The sequence below is a fragment of the Meleagris gallopavo genome, chromosome 3 (assembly GCF_905368555.1).
Source record: "Meleagris gallopavo chromosome 3, MGAL_WU_HG_1.1, whole genome shotgun sequence".
NCBI lineage: Eukaryota > Metazoa > Chordata > Aves > Galliformes > Phasianidae > Meleagris > Meleagris gallopavo.
In genome coordinates, this window is record NC_139406.1 from 31,882,936 (window position 1) to 31,902,392 (window position 19,457).

A 19,457-nucleotide genomic window follows, 5' to 3' on the forward strand; every position below is an offset into this window, starting at 1 on the left:
ATAATTATATAGGTGTAAAAAAAAAAAATGGTTGATGGAATATAAACATCTTTAACAAAGGCTACTTGAATGGTATCCTGCAGAGATACAGTACTTGGCCCACTTATTCTTTCTATTCTCTCTGTCTCCAAGAACAACAGCTAAAGTAACTTTAGAAAGAACCAGAAGATGACAAAATCTAAGAGGTATATGACAACACTCCCATTTATACAAAGTTAGATAGCTTTCCCTCTAAAACTATCTTGCATAAACACAAACAGAAAACTGTATAATGAGTATAATGAATGTAGGGCATGAGAGCAGAATAGGCAAAGGCATCCTCAAAGCAGTTATTCAAATGGAGGCCTGAAGTTACTTGATATAAGTGAGATGTCTTAAGATTTGGTGGAGGATGGAAGTTGCAGCAGGAAAAGTGAAACAGTCAAGAGGCAGACAGAGCAGCATGTACCAGACCAGAGAAGAAGAAGATAGTGGATTTGAGGCAAAAAGTGGTATGGTACCCGGTAGCTGGAATGTCTGTGGAACAGAAGGGAAGAAAGGAATCAAGGCTTTAATGAAGAATTTAGATAGACTTTCAAAGCATGGTTGGGATTTAGGAAAGAGGAAAAGATTGAGAGGAGTGGAAGAAAGAGCAAAAGAAGTAGAAGTAGATGTTCTTCTAACCATCACTCATTCATCTAAAAGGTAAAAGTTAAGAGGGGATAAGGAAAAGTGTTGTAAAAGTTTTGTTAGGATATAATAGCGAGTTTCCTTCAGCCAAATTAATCAGAGCACAGAATCACAATGCTGACTCATTGTATTCCAATACAGATACCCAAGTTGCAAGCAACATAAAATAAGACACAGTAAGAATGGAACACAATGAATTAGGCAGAAAACTAGGAAGAGACAAACACATTCACAGCTGATTTGCTCACTACAGCTTCTTCATTTTTATCTTCCTACCTACACCACAAAGGCAAGTTTCTAATAAACATTGGTAGTTCACTGCAATGTTAAAAATCCTATCAAACTGCAGTTTACACCTGTGGTAGTGGTCAGTGTTACGTATTTGGTAAGATAACAGGGTTCTACTAATTGTAAACTGCCTGGAATGCACATATTTAATACAAAATCTAGCATTAAAAAGGCAGTCTCTGCAACAGTGCTATACTGGTAAGATTCTTGTGCTGTCTTCACCAGAACACAACTCAACAATAAAGTGCAAGAAGACAGGAAAAAAACACTACACAGCAGCAAATGCCATAGCAGTCTGAAATGGATACCAGCTGATACCATTACATTATATCTAAATTCAGTGAGATTCAAGGGGAATAAATTCAAGCACAAACACTAAGTAAGAAACCTCCAGCTCTCAGGAATCTCAGAAGGCAAGAAAAAAAATCTGAATTATCCAAAAATAAATGTTTTACATAACAGCAGAAGCATAGTTCTTCCACACTATCGGAAATTTCTGCTCCAAGCCCACCCTACTACAAGATTCAAAACTCAATTTCTGCAACAGCAAACAAATTACAATGCAAGTGGCATTTCAGAAACTGAAGATACAAGAACATTCTGTAGAGAACAGAGAAATGAGCATCATACCTACCAGGCTTGAATGTAATTAGACAGGATCGGTTTGTGCATGTGCCCTCTGGGAATATCATTATCTTGAAGTAAAAGAAAAAAGTTGACTTAAGAAATATTTGAATGTGGATTCATTTATAAACACATCTTTTTGAAAGACATGTTAACTGATTACAATAGAAAAGTTTGCCTTCATTCAAAGTTTTGCCTTTGATTCTATCAGAATATTAACAGGGACTAGGAAAACTCATGGATTTGATAGAATTTTCATAAACATTTTGTGTTTGTAAAATATACTCTGTCCTACAACAAAACAAAATTCCTGCACCCAGTCTTCTTACACGCTAGGAAAAGGAAGATTGGCGTCTATTTAATACATTTATTATTTGTCTTGCATACAGATATCAGAATGATAGAAGCTTAAAATATCTGAACAGAATTCTAACAAGAAGAAAAACGTTCAAGTTGAAACAAATTCAGAGGAAGATATTAAATTGTGAAACAATGAAACTTGTTTTAAAAATACCTTGGCAGAAAGCCATGAAATGCTGAAACTTTGCTGTGACACTTAAAGGAAATAAATACACATCATAAAGGGACAAACCAACGGACGGGAACTATCATTACTGGTTTTACTGCCTACCCTTGTACTAGTTTTCTAGATAGTCTAGAAATCACTTCAGCTTTGCAGTTCAGTTTCTTCATATTTCAAACATATTGATGAAAGTCATGCACTAAAAGCTATGCATCACCTTTCTGTCATTGTTTATGTCTTCATAGTCCAATATGTGTACCTAACCATTGTGGAATTAACCATGCCATTAAAGAAAGCATTTCTTGATATCTTAATCTAAAAAAATCCACAAGAAGAATGCTTCACATTTTCAAAGTAATCACATGCTTCTATAAAACGTAGACCTTAGGTAGTTATGCCTTCTTTCTCATTACTGTCTTCCAAAGCACATTATAAGCAGTCACATTCACAATGAAAAAAAAAAAAAAAAGACAATTTTAGAAGCATTCTCACGATGTGGCTCAACAGAGGCATATTCTAGCTATTGGAACATTTGAAATGCTTGGACTATCTTGGCCAATATTCTATCTCCAATAATGACAATATGCCATGTCACAATATGAAAAGCAGAATGCATGATACTCTTGGTATACTTGGTATTTTACCAAGCATCTGATTATTTTTCTTTAGAGAACTTCCGAAACCTGACATGGTTTGTCCACTTGGCAGCACCTGATAAAACTCTCTTCCCAGGAACTTACCCAGACTCCCTTTGAAACATACTACAATGAAAAGTTACTGTAACAGTTGTTTTGTATAGATTAGAAAGTTATCTTTGATATTCCACAGAAGGGGGAAGTCCACCCCCAAGAAAACACCTAAAGCATCCTAAAAGGAAACAAAAGTGAACTGCATATCCAAAGCATGACAATGCCAAATGTCACCTGCCACACAGTAGTATTGTACAGTACCTGAGGCCATTTACCAGACTGAGCACGTCTCTTTATCTCTTCAACAGTTTTCCTGCGAGAATCCTGGTCTGACCGAGATACAAATACTGGTCGGATATATTTGATTAGAGCTAAAAAGAAAGAAAAACAAAAACAAGCAAAATAGCTTTTTTTTCCCCCAACTTCCTTCGAAAAAGATTCACACACACACACACACACACACCAACAGTCCTCTAGACAATTTCTGACACAAGAACATAACTACTTTATTATATATATTACAAACTTCAATTCCCAGCTGAAATAGTGGAGTTATATTGAATTATTTTCATGAATTCCTATAAGGAAAACCTTTTTCACAATTTTGGCACTTTATTTGTTTAATCTTCAATAGATGGACACACATCACAATTTAAAAGGTTTGTACGTATCACAGCTCTCTGTAGCAAAGCAGGTGTGGTTGACTATAGCTAGTTTCTTCCTCCTGCAAAACCTATCCCTCCCCTTTCCCAGCAAAGCAGCAGGAGCCCGCCTGTGCAAGTGTTACCAGAAACAAATCTTGTGGCCTGAAATGCTACTTTTAGACTTTTTGTTTCCTATGACAGCTCAGGTTCAACTGAAGGTACTCTACCAAAAATATACTGCATATATTGCTTATGTGATCTTTTCTGGGGGAATCACAGAAGTCAAAAGAGAAAAAACATGCTTATGTTCTGAGCTGTCACCTATTTGCCTGTTCCTTAGATTAATCAGATCTCAGGCATTTCTTTTGTGGCTCACTGGTTATATACAGGAAAATTTTTTATATACAGGAAATTTTATACACAGGAACTGAGAGTGAACAAGAGTCAGAAATCAATCCATGCACGTTTATCACAAGGATACTGAAACTTCCTAAAAGCAAAAGAAAAAAAACCCAGTATTTACAACTTCTGCAATATCAAGGAGTGCTACAGGTAAAGCATCTGCAAGTATACTCTACTATTTCATGCTTTAAGTGCAGCAAACTGTATTTAAATGCATTTTTTTTTAAATCATTTTCATATCTTGTAGCCTTACTCAGAGGTTTAAGTTACTATATCATTAGCTAATCTCTTTGCCTAAAACACAAGTATAAAAAGACAGTTTGCATATTTACAACTGCTCCGAGATGAATTCACTGACACTAGCAGTATAATCTTCTTTTACCAAGGATAAACTTGCTGCATTAATGGATCAGCCAGTACTTAATGTGTGAGGGGAAAAAAAAACAACAAACAAGTGTGAAGAACGACACTGGTATACTCAGCAGAAGCTTCTAGTTCTGTTGGCACCTCGCTGGCACTTGCACCAGCACTCACCAAAATTGTTCTATGGTTCTGTGAAACTAATCCATCACACCTTAAAGGAAAATGCCAGACATCTGACCACCTGCTGGATAATTACCTTTATCCCACAAGTTGCTGAAGCCTAGAAGACAGCTAATCAGAGAGAAGTTACCATACAACACTCTTGTACTTTTTTCTACGTGCTTGTCCTTGGCCGGTATCCATAGAACAGTGTTAGCTAGGGGAGCATCAAAGGTCATCATGGGCCAGCTGGGGCTACTGCTCTGAGAAGGTTAAAAAAAAAAAACAAAAAAACCCCACAAAGGAAAAAAAAGGAACAAACAAAAAAATGGAAGTAAAACCACACTTAAATAGTTTCACAACTTTGCTTTGTTTCTAATTGATGTTAGTCCTGAATTTCCCTTATTACTGCAATATAAAACAAAGCTACAGCAACTAAAACAAACCAACCCTCACCATCCTCAGCCTTCTCCCAGCATTTCTTTTGCATGAGGCCCAAATAATGGAATTCAGGCTATGGAATGAACAAGAAATTTTAGAGCTCCAAAGACAACTTGTTATAACAGGACTTTTTTTTTTTTTTTTGGTAATAGTAGAAGAAATTAAGTAAGCAGATTTTACTTAGGGAACTATTATAAAGATAATCAGAACACAGATTGGCCTTTATGAGATGAATAAGCTTAGCAATACATTCAAAATACTCCTTGGAGCTCATTTGTGTCCTCCAGGCAGGCTACCATGCCAACACTGGATGCTGGCATTCAAGCTGGTGACCTTAACAGTGTTATAAGCTGCAGATTTATAACACATAATAGGACTGTTCTGATGAATCTCTGCAGTATTTAAGTGTGAGATTCTCACTGAAGACTATAGCTGTACCATGGTGCTCTTAAAAGCATTGTGGATGAGGAAAAAGAACAACTGGAGTGGGGAACTCAAATACTGGATTGCAGAATCTTTCACAGAAATAATGGGGAAGTAATTTGGTATCTTTTAAGTTCAAAGATGAAAACATGTAAGTACTTCCCATAGAATTACTTATCCTTAGACATGATGCTCAATAAAGGACTATAAAGTACCTTCAAAAGGTGAACTTAAGCCAACATTCTTAAGTCTACAGGATGTGGGAAAAAAAAAAAACAAAACAATAGATAGTTATTATAGCATTGTATGATTTTCCCTTCCTCTACAGTTCTTCTGTATTCTGCCACGTATAAATTACCTCCTTTTCCTTTACAAATTTCTGTTGACTGGCATATTTTTCTATTCATTTCACAGGTAACCAAATTCCTGTATTGGAATGAAGTTACAGATGTGAAGCAATTGTTTAAAGCTTATATTAGCTTATCAATTTAGTTTAGTTTTTACAAGTTGAGATCACTGAAGATTACTGAATTACAAAAGTTGTCCAACAAGCAAACAGTGCCAAACTGTGTTTGCTGATAAATCCCCTTCACTTCCCTTTGAAGTATTTTCCACACCAGCAATGAGCACTTCAAGCTATGAAAAATAATTTTTGTCCTGGCTGCTTTATCGGTCAAAAATAAGACAGCTAAGTGTAATCATCCAAAATTCACAGAAAGATCTTGTTCTGACTTGAAGTAAGGGCCACTATAACAAACAGTAAAATATAAGGACCTGTGCTGATGAATGAATGGATTCAACTTCCTCAGCCAATGTCAGATGTCACAGATTTACAGATGTTTTCTTCCTTGGGCTACACAGCTTACACAGTACTGGTGTACTGAACTTCCCATTCCAATCTATCAAAACTCTAAAAAGCCAAACTTCAGTATGACAGTGATGAGCACAGACTATTTAGGCATTTTCAGCTTATTACATGCTGATTTCCTTCCTTTTTTTTTTTTTAATTGAAAATTAGAATCACTGAAATCTAAAGTATGTTTCATAGAATAGCTTGGAAGGGCACTTTCAAGACCATCCTGTCCAATCCTCTCTCATGGGCAGGGATATTTTTCCACTACATGGGGTCATCCAAAGCCCCATCCAGTCTGATTTGGAACACTTCCAACGATGGGGCAACCACAACTTTTCTAGGCAACTGGTTCCAGTACACCATCATGAAAACGTTCTTCCCTATATCCAATCCAGATCTACCCTCTTTCAATTTGAAATAATTACTCCCTGTCCTTCCATTACAGGTCACAATAAATAGCCTTTCTCCATCTTTCTTATAAGCCTCCTTAAAGTACTGAAAGGCCACAATGAGGTCTCCTCAGAGCCTTTTCTTCTCCAGGCTGAATAACCCCAGATCTCTCTGCCTTTTTTCAAAGGATTGCTTTCTCAGGCATCTGATAATTTTCATGGCCTTTCTCCAGACCTGCTCTAACAGGTCAATATCTTTCCTGTACTGTGGGTGCCAGAGCTGGATACAAGACTTCAAGTGGGGACTCTTGTCAAGCAAATCCTCTCCAGAGAGCTTAACCCACTGCATGCGTATCAAGTGGGTGATTTTCTTCACTTGTACTAATCACTAACTGAAGAGTTCTTCGTAACTCTCTTAGAGTGAGAGAAGACTTTTGTTTGTTTTCTTTTCCTAAAAAGAAGAAAGTTGTCTGAAGAAATCATGACTTAAGTCTGATTCTTAAGCTGCGTTACATGGCTCAGGAGAACTGCCTTCAAGTTAGAAAGCAGTAAAACAGTCACACACAAACACTTGTTGCATACTTTCAATCCTGTTAAAAAAAAAAAAAGCCTTTAATCATCTGGACTAAAATTGTCAGTGGATCAAAAGATTAATATTTTATGACTGGCAAAGAAAGGGTAGAATATAGGCAGCTTGCCCATTCAAGTACTTCTGGAAACAATCTTAGTAACCTATTAGCATCCCGATCTTTTCTTGCCTGCTACACCACCTGATCCTTCTAGTAAACAATGTATAATGTCCTGATAACAGTGTCATTACATTATCTACTACATGTATTCAGCAGACATCCATACATGTTTCAATGCAGATCATCTCTTCACCCAAAGTCCTTACTGAGATTACCTTAAGTTTCCTCTGTTGCTTCATTTGTCACGTTCTGAGAAGTCAACTCATAATTAAATGGATGTACTTTATTCAGAACTTCTCAGAAAATTCCAAGTGACTGTTAACAATCCTCAATTAAGAGACAGCAAGATTAGCATTATCAATGGCTGACTCCACAACTCCACTGGATCTGGTATAGGAAGTTCACAAGATTTATAGAACTGAAGAACATAAAAACCGATTCTTCACTAAAGAATTCAAGGTGTGTCTGAAGAGCTGACAGTTTATTGAGAAATACAGAAAAAATGGCCACATTTTTGGAGTGTAAGAGGCCCAACAGTATGGGGCTTTTTCTTTTTTTTTTGTAACTTATTTTTCTAGAGAGGTATAAATAACATTAGAATTAAAGATGAAAGAAGGAAAGGATGCTCAGTAGCATCTGCTCCACAGAAAACGTCTTTCAAGCTATATATTATATATATATATAAAAAACAACCACCTCACTCTAAGAAATTTTCACTAAAATTTAAGCCAAATATTTGCGAGTCCTTACTGCTCTCTTAAGGTCCATTTCCTTTAACACCATAAATTAAAGTAATTAATATTGCTCATACAAAAGTGTTTGTTTTGTGTTTTTTTTTTTTAAAGGAAAGGGTTTTTTGAACTCTGAATCCCAGTTATTGTAATTAATATTGCTCATACAAAAATGTTTTGTTGTTGTTGGTTTTTTTTGTTTTATAAAGGAAAGGGTTTTTTGAACTCCGAATCCTAAATGCCATGCTTAGTTTCCATGGCATATTTCTGAACACTTCATAATGGATTACATGAATTTTGTGGCTGCACAACATAAAATAAATGCAGATATACAGGAAAAAAATACTAATATATTTAATAGTGCTATATATTCTAGTAATATTCCATCAACTCTCTGTATAAAAAAGAAAACAAAAACGAGAAAGCTTTCTTTTGCAGCTGTTTTTGCTCACACATGAAAAAAATCAAGTGAATAGTTTTTAAAATTGATTGCAGTAAGTCTTACACTTCTAACTGAAGCTTTATCTTAAAATTAGATTGAATATATAAGAAGCAATTGAAACTTCTCAGCGTGCATTATTCATGCTACATCCAAAGCAACTGCAATCTCTTTATCCCTCTAGCTGTTCCTCAGACTTTTTCACTAGTCTTCTCTGAATCTAATGTCAAGCAGCAATTATGGCATTCTGCTGAAGTTCTTTCACTTTGTTGTATGTCAATATCAGAACATGACCTGCAGTTACATCATTTAGTCTAAGTTCTCCAAAGAGTCCAGTTAAAAGCAAAGAACTCCATATGGGCCAATCTATTTTGCTGAGGAGGCAATTATTAAACAGTCAACTGAAACAGCTGAGAAAAAAGATAAACCTATCCTTGCTCGTTAAGCCCAGTTCACCCTGGACACCTATATACTGTACAGTAGTGTCAACATACCATCTCACAACATTTTCTTTCAATACTGGACATTGGAGTTAATTTTTTTTAATATTATTTCACACTATGCTTGTTTCTATACATTCATTTTCAAAAACACATACTTACATTATTTTTGTTCAAAGTTTCTTTTAACTTTTACACAGATCTTTCACTACCCTCTCTACTAGGATACTCCAGGAAATTGAGGTACAGCTACCATTCTGGGCTGTTTTACTTGACGCAGAGGCACATTACCAAGAAGCTCCCTGTATGAAGCTTCCAGATGTAACGGCTCAGAAACATGACTGACAGATGCTGATGTAAAACACATTCTTAAAACCACATTGTCCAATGACATTTGAGGAGTCAACCCAAACAGCCCGATTCCATTTAGTTGCAACGGAACTCAAAACTTTTGTTTAGGCATTTGTGTTTACACATCTCTAGTCAAAGGCCAAAGTAAAATTTTCTCTCCCTTTTAGATTATCCTTAAAATCTACCCAGTGAGACACAGAAACATTTTCTAAACTTTGCTGGACCCTAAACATAGTAGGATGAATTTCTTTAAGATGTTTCCACACAATTCAGTCAGAAGCACATAACTCTAAGAGCTCTCAAATATCCTTGGCACAATTGCGACAATAAATAAAAATCACAAATCTATCTCAAAATACCATGAGCATCTACACTGATTGTTTAAACACTACTGACTTGGTTATCTGCAACAATCTGCTTTACTGCTCTTCTACAGACCGCCTGAAACAAACTTACTGATGCATGAAAGATTAGCAGCACACCTTCCAGGCGGACACCAGTCCTGATACATTTCTGGGATTGTGCTCCAAATTTAAAAAAAAATAAAGAAAGAAGCTTTGGTAGACTTTCTCTATGGGCCCTTTGCCCCATCTTAATTTGCTTTTCTGTAAGTTGTGTTTAAAAAATATTGCAGTTTTTTTTCTTTGTGTTTCAAGCTCTCTCATCCCAAACTAGTGAAGTCACTAAATAATTATTTTTTCTTTAAAAATTAAAAATGATTGTCTACCAACTTACTTCCCCAAACAGGAATATCTTTGCTTTCTGCTTTCATCACAATGGAGGCAAAGGTCATGGTTACTGGAATGGCATCAAAGTAAGAAGAATGGGGAGCCACAGTTAATATTGCTGCTTCTGCTGGCAATGCTCGTCTGCCTTTTACGTTTATCCAGTGGAATCCACCAGCAAGCCACATCATTCTCATGATAGCTTTCAGCAAAACGTCCACTATCCTGAAAAGAGTTACAATAACAGTTACAATTCTACAGGGATACCCTAAAATAATGAAAAAACATTATATAAAAGCTATTAGCATGACAAAATAGACAGGATACACAGTGCTTACATATGAACACTTTGATTTTCTCTGTAAGCTTAATAGCACTTTCAAGGTAAGCTACCATTCAATTTCATTTCATTCCTGAATATTAATACTTTCAAATCATAATAACATTGACATTTATTTTATCATTAAATTAATTTTTATTTAGACTGAGCCTGTTGAATTGCTTATATACAATATCTAATAATGCTTTCCAGTAATACCAAAAAGTCCCTATAAGCTGATCCCACACACACACACAAAAAATACTATTAAAAGACTGCTAGAATGCATCAACCCTGATTCCTGGGTCCAAGTTTACCCAAAAGCCACTGCAGCAGCAAAGGGCAGAGATTTTCAAACAGGGGGATGCACACAGAACATACCTGGGAGCTCTAAAAAATATTTCACTTTCTTCCCTCTTTCCCCATTATCTTTTAAAGTGACTGCTAGACAGTCATGAAAAGAGAAACATTCACTTTGAACCAACAGGGTGTAAAGCCTAGTCCCCACAGATTATTATCCCCACATGGATAAAGGTTGAAAATAACTGTATGCAAGACTGAAGGCAGTCCATTATTCCTTCAGTCATATGCCAAATTCATTCCAAATTAAATGTAAAGTGACATGCCTCTGCAGTTCTCAGCCTCCTTACCTCCTGTGATACAAAATGCAATCAACTTCCCTCACTCTAGTGCCAGCTCATACATTTAATGTTTTTACAGAAGAAGTGGTACACCACTCCTCCCTTGCTTTTTAAGCTGCAGTTTTCATGGATGGGTGAACACCACCTTACATTGTACCTTAATTAGCATTCCAATACCAACACAAGCACAGCCTTATTAATGAGCACCAAAGCATGGGCTAAGCCCTCAGAGAATCAACAGAAGTTCTGTCAATTCATGACAGAGAAGGAAACAACGGAGTGAAACAGTTTAAAATAACAGAATATGAAATCTGGGCACATTTCATAGTGTCAATCTTCTTAACATTATGGAAGTAATTGAAACTGAAGGATACCACAATGAAGTTTCATTCTATATCCTCTGTAACAGTAAGAGGCTAGCAATTAGCTATTTTCCTCCTGTAATTCTTGAGCTATCTGGTAAATCAAACATTTTTGGGGTATTCTGTTAGGTATTTTTTGTCTCCTAACTTAAGAAAATATGTAAATACTGTTTATATTTTTACCTTGAAAAGGAAAGCAGGTCTGTGGGACCTGCACTACATCAGTATTGTACTACATCAATTACTCACTTTCGCCACCAGGAGAGGGGCTTTTCAAGCTCTTGCTCATCACATCCCATTGAAGCAATGAATGCAAAAGGCCAGGCCAGCAACATCATGAAAGCAGCAAAGAAGAGTCGGATAGGAAATAGAGTCAAGGTCATGAAGGCAATCTGGAAAAACCAGAAGAAATGAGTTAATCTAACACAATTTTAGACTGCAAGAAACAGTAATTCCTATAAACTTAAATAACAAATACCTAACATTAAAAAACAACAGAATGTGCTTCAAACCCAATCAAACAATTGTAATGTATACGTGCAAAGATTTTGTATTCACAGATCTGAATTAGTTGAAATACAGTCACTCTCTTAAAAACTACCAGTCAGCTTTCTGCACTTCTTCAGAGCCAATGTTTGTTAGCTCTACATCCGCATCCTTTTTCCTCTCTGCAGCATCATATTAAGTAAATATTTAGCATGGGTGCATTGTAAACCTTAGTGAATTGTTGTGGAGTCAGCCCATCAGAGCAGCGATGTGCACTTCTTCAGCAAGGTGCATTCACGTGGCAATATAGTCCAACCTGGAAAGCTTTTCCAGGATGGGGCAGATACCAGCTCCTCTGTAGGATATTCTTGTAACCAGAAACTGTGGGGAATGCTGTACAGAAATGCCCCTAGGTAAACATCCAAACACACATACAAATGTCTGCTCCAGATTAGTGTTAATAGGCATAACCCCCTTGGAAAGCAGAGATTTCAAACAAGTTGTCTTTTTCCAGAAGCCACAATGAACCCAGTTGCTTCTACACCTCCTCCCACCACTGTAGTTATCAGAGAGTCCAATCCCAACCAGCTAGTCCTCTGCCTTCAACTTCGTTGCAAAACACACTGTGTTGGAACTTCTCCCATATTCTTTTGTAGAATTCTCCCAAATGTAGGGCCTGGCCTTTCTTAAGTTGTCTGGAACCACCTTACAAAAAGCACAGCTCAGCAACCATTTGCGTAATGATTGACCTCTTAGAAGAAACAGTTGCAGGTGCAAAAATCCCACCCTTCTCATAGGACAGAATAAAAGCAAGTGGAGGTTATGGCTGCAAATGACTGGCTAGGAGAAAGAGTGGAAATCATAAACTGTTTGATGGCTGACTGGGGTAGCACAAATGCTCCCCTCTGGCTATACTGTGGAAGCTAGCAGAAGATGGATAAGATGCTGTGAAATGATACAGGCAACAAGTGAAGAAAGAAATCCAAAGGAAATATGCTATACATTCGCAGGTGACTCAGATGTCATAGAAAAGTACTTCTCAATATCATAATAGCTCGGCAAGGATGAGAAATGAGGCATAAGGTACTGTCTCATATCGTGTTTAATCTGATGCATGTCCAGGCTGTCATGGAAAGCATCATTCATATTCTCCTCCTCTTCCATGATGCAGATCCAGTCACTATGGAGCTCAGTTTTCCATTGACCAGTTCACACTTCCTCTCACTTCCCAAAACAGCTCACTAAACTCTGTAGCTGCACAAAACTTTAGATCTAGGGTAGATATAGGGAACACACAGCAGAAAAAAAAAAAAAAAAAAAACAACCCTGAGCCTCCCAGTTTCTTAGGTAGCCCACTCATTTTAGCTAGATTTTACAATAATGGTTCAGACTGGCACCATCATCTCATAACTCAAAACAAGATTCCAGTTTCAAGGTGGATGACTTTAGCTTGCCACATCAGAAGAACATTTTTTTTCTCCTTGGATACAATATTTTCCCCAAATAAAACAGTTCAACTTCCTTAAGTAGCAGTAGTCAGAACAGCCTACAGACAAGACCACCACTTCTGGTAGCAGTGAGCAATTAAGTCACCTCAGATGTTTAATAAAGCTTTACTCAGACTGTGGGAAAAGAGGGAAGAAATAGATGAGCACAAAGAAACATAGGAGTTCTAGCAGCTGCATCAGAAGAAAAAAAATGACAAGCAAGATCTGAATTTGCAAATGAGGTTGGATGAGGAGAATGAGAAACACAGACACAAGTATTGATCTGAAGCAATAAGAAAAAATAAAAACTAGAGACAACCAAGGGTTCAAACATTTCAGGAGATTCAAGAAAACTCAGAAAATAGGGGCGTATTTATCTGCGAACTGGAGAAAAGAGAGCAGCGGCCTCCCAGGTTCCTCAGAAGGGAGGAACCAGCGATGGAGGAAAAAAAAAAAAAAAAAAAAAAAGAGGAAAATGCAGGTGAGGACACGGTTCCTTGAGATTTATACCCTCTCCCTCCCATTCCTCCAAGTCTCCTTCTCTAGTTAGTTACAACAGGGCAGTTGACAGACTTGGAGTGACCTATAGAGTCATTTGTATGTGCACGGCATCTTTTATTCACTTCAGAGCCACGCAGCAGAAGAGAAGCAGCTGTTGCATCCACAAGATCTTGAACGACGTCATAAATGTGTAGAAAAGGTCTCATGGTCGTCTGTGTTTGGAGAGAGCAGTGCTGGAAAGAGCAAGCAAACAAGCAGCAGTTCCATGTACCCACTGTGACCGCTGCTCTTTTCTTTTCTTTTTTTTTTTTTTTTTAAAGCAGGTGGCAGTGAAATACCTGTCAGCTTAAGAAGTTTGCTAGGAGAGAGAAGTACTACATTCAGCCCCTGAAGAAGGTTTGGCATCAGGAAGGTCACAAGCATTTGCAAAATAGTTCAGTGTGCGTTCAGATATCCTCTTGGGTAAGAAAACTTCAGTCCCCTAAAACCTGGGAAGATCCATCCCTGCTGGTTGTTATCAGAGATCAGAATGAAGGAGACATGCTGCACTCCTGGTCTGGCCTTGTATAGGTGTCTTAGTTTCAGAGTGTCTGGTCTTACACAGTGATCATTACTTCTACATATTCAGTACACTCACCCACACAGACATACTTGTTATTAATATTATGAATTCTTGTAAATATCATATGTATCTAAAAAACACAGATATTTACATTTTAAAGAAAACTCAAGATCCATCTGGATCTTTACATTAGGAGGTGCAGCTCATGGCCAAATTTCTTTTTTGACTACAGCTCAATTAATGTCTTTTATTCTGAAGGATTCTAGTTAGTTTTTAACAAGTTGAGAGATATGCTGTGGGAGTTCCATGGGCAGCAGAAAGAAAGAGGATGGCCTTAAAACTGGTAGAAGGTTGCCTGAGAAAGTGGATTCTGCCCTTCAGTCACAAAGCTCCAGTTTGATGCAAAGTAAGTCTCTTAAACTGAAAAGGTATCATATGTGTTCCTTGTTCAGAAGCCCCACTTTCTGATTTGAGTATGAACTTAAAATGAAGGTATCAAATACAAACTTAGATCCTTTTAAGTTCTCTAAACCTTCAGGTCTTATGTATCTAAGCACCGAGCGTGAGAATTAGAGTAAACTTCCTTTTTATGATTGTCTCGGTTTCCCGTCTCTTGAATGTCAACATCATACCTCTCATTAAAAAGTTGAAAGAGATGCATCTTTGAAATTAACAATACAGTGAGAATCATTAAGTAGCTTATTCACAAAAAAATTTCCATGACTTGCTACAAAGTAACAGCCAAAGGAAAACAGATCAGTGAACTGCACTTTTAACATAAAGAGGCTCTGATTTTTTTTCTTTTTAAATATGTCAGAGACTACATCTTGCCCCATGCTTTCACTTCTTCACTAACTCTCTAAAATCCATCTCAACAAGGATGGCACTGAAAGAGTGAGAAATTTATCCTTCAACAGTTCTCTTACCACCTGCTTTCCCACTCCGCAAGTTCCCTGACTGATACATTTATGGAGATAATAACAGGAATAGATATTGTCATGTGGGACTAAGCCAACCTAACCGATCATCGTTGCTGAAGAGGGTGGTCCTGTTCACACTCCCGTTGGGTCAGTTCTAGCACTTATCTGAGCTTGCAGTGAGCCAATGCAGCTCATTAAACTGAAGAAAAGTATCCCAGCAAAAGAAAAGAGAAACAATCAGACCACAGAAAAACACAACAGTCTGCTGTTTTAATGAGGCAAATTGGCTCACCGAGACACCAGAGGAACACCAGCACTGGCGCAATAAAGGCCAGAAATACTGGAAGCAAGAAAGATGGCACCATATTGAGTTTTAAAGCAGCAGGAAAAGAAAGCTACAAATGCTCTGTGAGAGCTTCAGTATGCTTCTGCCTGTTCTGTACAGCTAACTAGGAACAGAAGTTCTGACTTACAAGATACCTGTCCAGAGCATATTCAGATGAATGACATTTGTGGTTTGTGAAGCCATGTCTATCTACCTTTCTTCCAGAAAGAATCTTTTCCTTATAGTATTGAAAATAAAATATGTAGCTTCAGAAATTATTCCACTCTTATTCACAGATTAGGGCCAAATAACCATAATTTCTACAGGAAGAATGACATGCAATGTTTTTCAGTTGTTACCCCCCAGCTTTTATGAAACCAATAAAGAGATCTGAACAATTCCTTAGTTCTCAACTGGATTATTTTTGCCATTGTTTTCCTTCTTTGTGGTTGTTTGGTCCATTTATTTTCCACTTCTTCACGCCCAGTCTCAGGCTGAAATGTTTCAAGATGCATTTACTTTGATTTGCATTTAAAAGCAAAAAAGTTAATCCAACCTCTTGCAGAGCACAGGATGAGGTGGCAGTGAAGATAATGGATCTATCGGATAGACCATCAGCAACAGGCAACAGTCCCTCAGACAAAGCAGTCTTGTCTCCCAGTCCTCTTTCCCCACCACCTCCATGAAACCTCCAGTCCCCACACATTCCTGGCCTTCCCTGATTAGGCTGCGCAGATCCAGAACTGAGCCCTGTTAGATTCACAGAGCTGACAGAGAAACCTGTGGCACAGTCTGCGCCTCCAGCTGAACAGGAAGTGAGTTCAGCTGTAATACTTCATGCTGAACTCTTAGTGACAGGCCAGGACTGCATGAAGGAGAATGTACACTGCTGTAATTGACTGTGAAGGAGCCTCCCTGTTCAAGAAGCCTCTTTTTCTGGGAGAGCAGCATTTCACACAAGTGAAATAGTTTCACAGCTCTCCTTTAGCACCTTCTAATTCAAGCATAAACATTTTCTTAATTAAGAAAAGAGTTTAGGAGAGAATCATTACAGCAAATAAAAAACTGTCACAGTTCTGTATGTCAGCTTGCATGTTTCTTCCTCATAGAAATGCAGAAATAAGATTACCAGAAAGTCCAGGTTAAATAACTTTGTACCACTGTGCACCCATAACGTTCACTTTAAAAGCAAAACTGAGCTATGCTTCGATGATGCTGTTCCTTTGGTCTGCACACTGCAAAAGACTACAGAGCTTTAAACACAGGTTACAGCTTTCATTGGAAATAAACCTAGTGGCAAAGCTCACATATGATACACATGTCCAGAGCAGCCTACAAAAGCAGGGAGGTATGCTCTACAAGTGGTCACTGAATTGAAGTGGCTAAGATCTGTTATGACAAACAGATAAATAGTGCCAGTAGCTCATAGGAGACTGGAAATACTATGAAACTGCTGCTCTGCTCTCCTGATTGTCCATCTAAAATTCCTTGTAAGTAAACAAACAGATAGTAGCATTAGAAAGATACATTGACAACGCAAAGTAAAACATTGTTTTTGTTATAAGGAGATACAATCACAACGAACACGACCACATGCTACCTTCGCTTTCCTCTGCTCCCTTAAAGACTTCTAACTCATTAATTACACAGAAACCATGGCATAAGGGATGAGACAGCGTTACGCTGAAATCATTACAACCTTGTGATTTATTGAAGAAGCTCCGGGTATAAATTGAATGAGACAAATGACATAAACCTCTTCTCCCTGTTCCTGTTGAAACAATTTATCAGTAACCTTGGTCCATCTTATATTGGGAAACTCGATGAAAAAACAAGAATCCTTTCCGCTGGAGCCTGCTATGAATTCCTTGGCTGTCAGGTACTTAACGCGGGGCACATTCCAACCTTTTGTAAATCAGGCCATATGCGTCTTGTCTTCAGAGCCCAGACAACAATCAGGCAAAGCAACAATGAACTCCAATCCAAAGAGAAATTAAATTAAGGTTGGCTCCAAAGAGCCTTGATGTGACAGGTTCAATAGTAGCAGACCTTAATTTCCGCGTTGATGGGCACCGTAGGCTTCAGGCTCCCAAAACAACAGCTTTGAACGAACGTTTCTCAAGTACTACCGCGATGGAAGTAACACGGACGGCCAGACCCTACCCGAGGAGCCCTTCGTGGCGTTCCTCCACCCAGGCAGTGACCCAGATCCTCCCCAAAGCCCCCACCAGGGCCACCCACCCCCCGCTAACCCTGCGGGGCGGCGGCAAAGGAGGGTGGGGGTTCCCATCCGCGCCGCCACTTCCACACCGCTTCCCACCGCCTCCCGCACAGCGCGCAAACCGCGCCACCGGCGTTATTTACGCGGGGCCAAACTTCAGAGCGGCGGGATCCTTCGGTGCGCATCCCTCAGCTTGACAATGGAAGAGAGAGCGTCCACAGGAGCGCTCCCCCACACCCCCCACGTAATAACGATAGGAAAAAAAAAAAAAAAAAAAAAAAAAAAAAAGAGGAGTGGAGAGAAGAAGCGGCAGCGAAGTGAAGGAAGGCGCACCCCGCGCCCTCTCCTCACGGCCTCGCCCCCGCCCGGGTCCGCGCACCCCGCCGCCCCCTCGCAGAGCCGCCCCCGCCCGCCGCCCGCCTCACGTCGCGGCGGGGCCGAGCCCGCGCGCCCCTACCTTGGTTTTCTCCAGGGGGCTGAAGCGCAGCTGGTGCACGAAGGGGCTCCGCGGCGGCGGCCCGCGCTCCCGGCTGCCGGCCACGCAGCATCCCCGACCGCGGCTGCTCAGCTTCATGGCAGGGAAGGGCCGCGAGGAGAGAGGAAGAGGGAAGGGAGAGAGCGAGGGCGCTGCGCGGAGACCGCTGCTCCGCAGGCGGCGGCGGCGGTGGCGGCGGGCAGCGGCGGCGGCTCGCTCCCCGCTAGGCGCCGGCCCCCGCCCTCCTGAGGGCCGCGCATGCGCCTTGCGCGCCGGCTACAGCTGCTCGGCCGGCGCCGGTTTCCGCGTCGGTTGGAAGGATGCGGAGGGGTGGGGGGGTGAGGCGGGGGTGCGCGCCTTCTCTTCGCTCGTGCTGCCGCCCGCAGCGACGGTTATGCTCCTCACAGGGCCCTCCCGCCCCCGGGAACGGAGCTAAGGCCGCCCCAACCCCTAGGCGGCACTGGGGGGCAATGGCTGGGGTCCTCGCGTGGGGCCCAGGCCGAGGGGCTGCACCTCGGGCGGACCCGCCGCCCTCCCGCCGCCCTCCCGCCTCGTGTGTGTGGTGCTACGGGCTGTAGGAAAGCTCTCTGCTGGGCACAGCGAGACAGTGTGTCGGAAAACGGGAAAAAGGGGATAAGAGCAATCCCTCTGAGGTGAAGACGGTTCTTTCACGCTGGCAGTAACGGGACGGTAGAGAGGTACCGTGGGGCCGGGCTCCCTGCCAACAAGCAGCACAAGGCATCAGGAGGTGCTTCCAGATCTGCTGTGGACCTTTTGCTCCAAACAAGACTAGGCTGTTTTTTCTTTTTCTTTTCCTCCCCTCTCATTTATACCCTCGGATCTTGAAAGAGTCGGACAAGGAAATAGCTAAGGTTGGATCTTAATAAATCTTCAGTTCTCAAGAACTTCCTTTGTATTTCGTAAAGCGCTGGTATTGTGCCAGATTTCAAGAAATCCAGCTGGGTGTCTGACACAGCCCTTCGCTGTTGACTCCAAACACAAATCAAACAGTACCAAAGATATGAAAGACATCTGATAAATAAATATTTATCGATGCTGCTGGTGTTGACCATCTCACAGGTGTTACAGAACAATGATAGCCTTACACATAAAACATTTGCACATAAAATCGTAAAAGTAACTACAAATCTGTAACGCCTTTGCTGTTTGTAATCATTAGTCTTAAGTGCAGAACTGTCTCTAAGTCCTATGATCAATGTCTTGTCGACTCCAGAAGCCTGACTTGGTGATCCTTACGGGCTGTTTTCAACTAGGGATATTCTATGTGCACTTCTGATGGTTAATGCTGTATCTGC

At 39.9% G+C, this 19,457-nt stretch overlaps 1 protein-coding gene across 2 annotated transcripts in view; it reads right to left on the minus strand.

The window, feature by feature from the left end:
• LPCAT1 (lysophosphatidylcholine acyltransferase 1) overlaps positions 1-18,418 on the minus strand; it is a 60,335-nt gene extending 41,917 nt beyond the window's left edge. For both annotated transcript variants that reach the window (XM_085220578.1, XM_085220577.1), the window contains exons 1-5: positions 18,124-18,418; positions 11,414-11,556; positions 9,853-10,067; positions 3,055-3,164; positions 1,592-1,652 (exon numbers count right to left, since the gene is read on the minus strand). In XM_085220578.1, coding sequence (XP_085076704.1) covers positions 1,592-1,652; positions 3,055-3,164; positions 9,853-10,067; positions 11,414-11,556; positions 18,124-18,240 — 646 coding nt within the window. In that variant the 5' untranslated portion in view covers positions 18,241-18,418. The remainder of the gene's footprint in view (positions 1-1,591; positions 1,653-3,054; positions 3,165-9,852; positions 10,068-11,413; positions 11,557-18,123) is intronic.
• Positions 18,419-19,457: the final 1,039 nt, after the last annotated feature.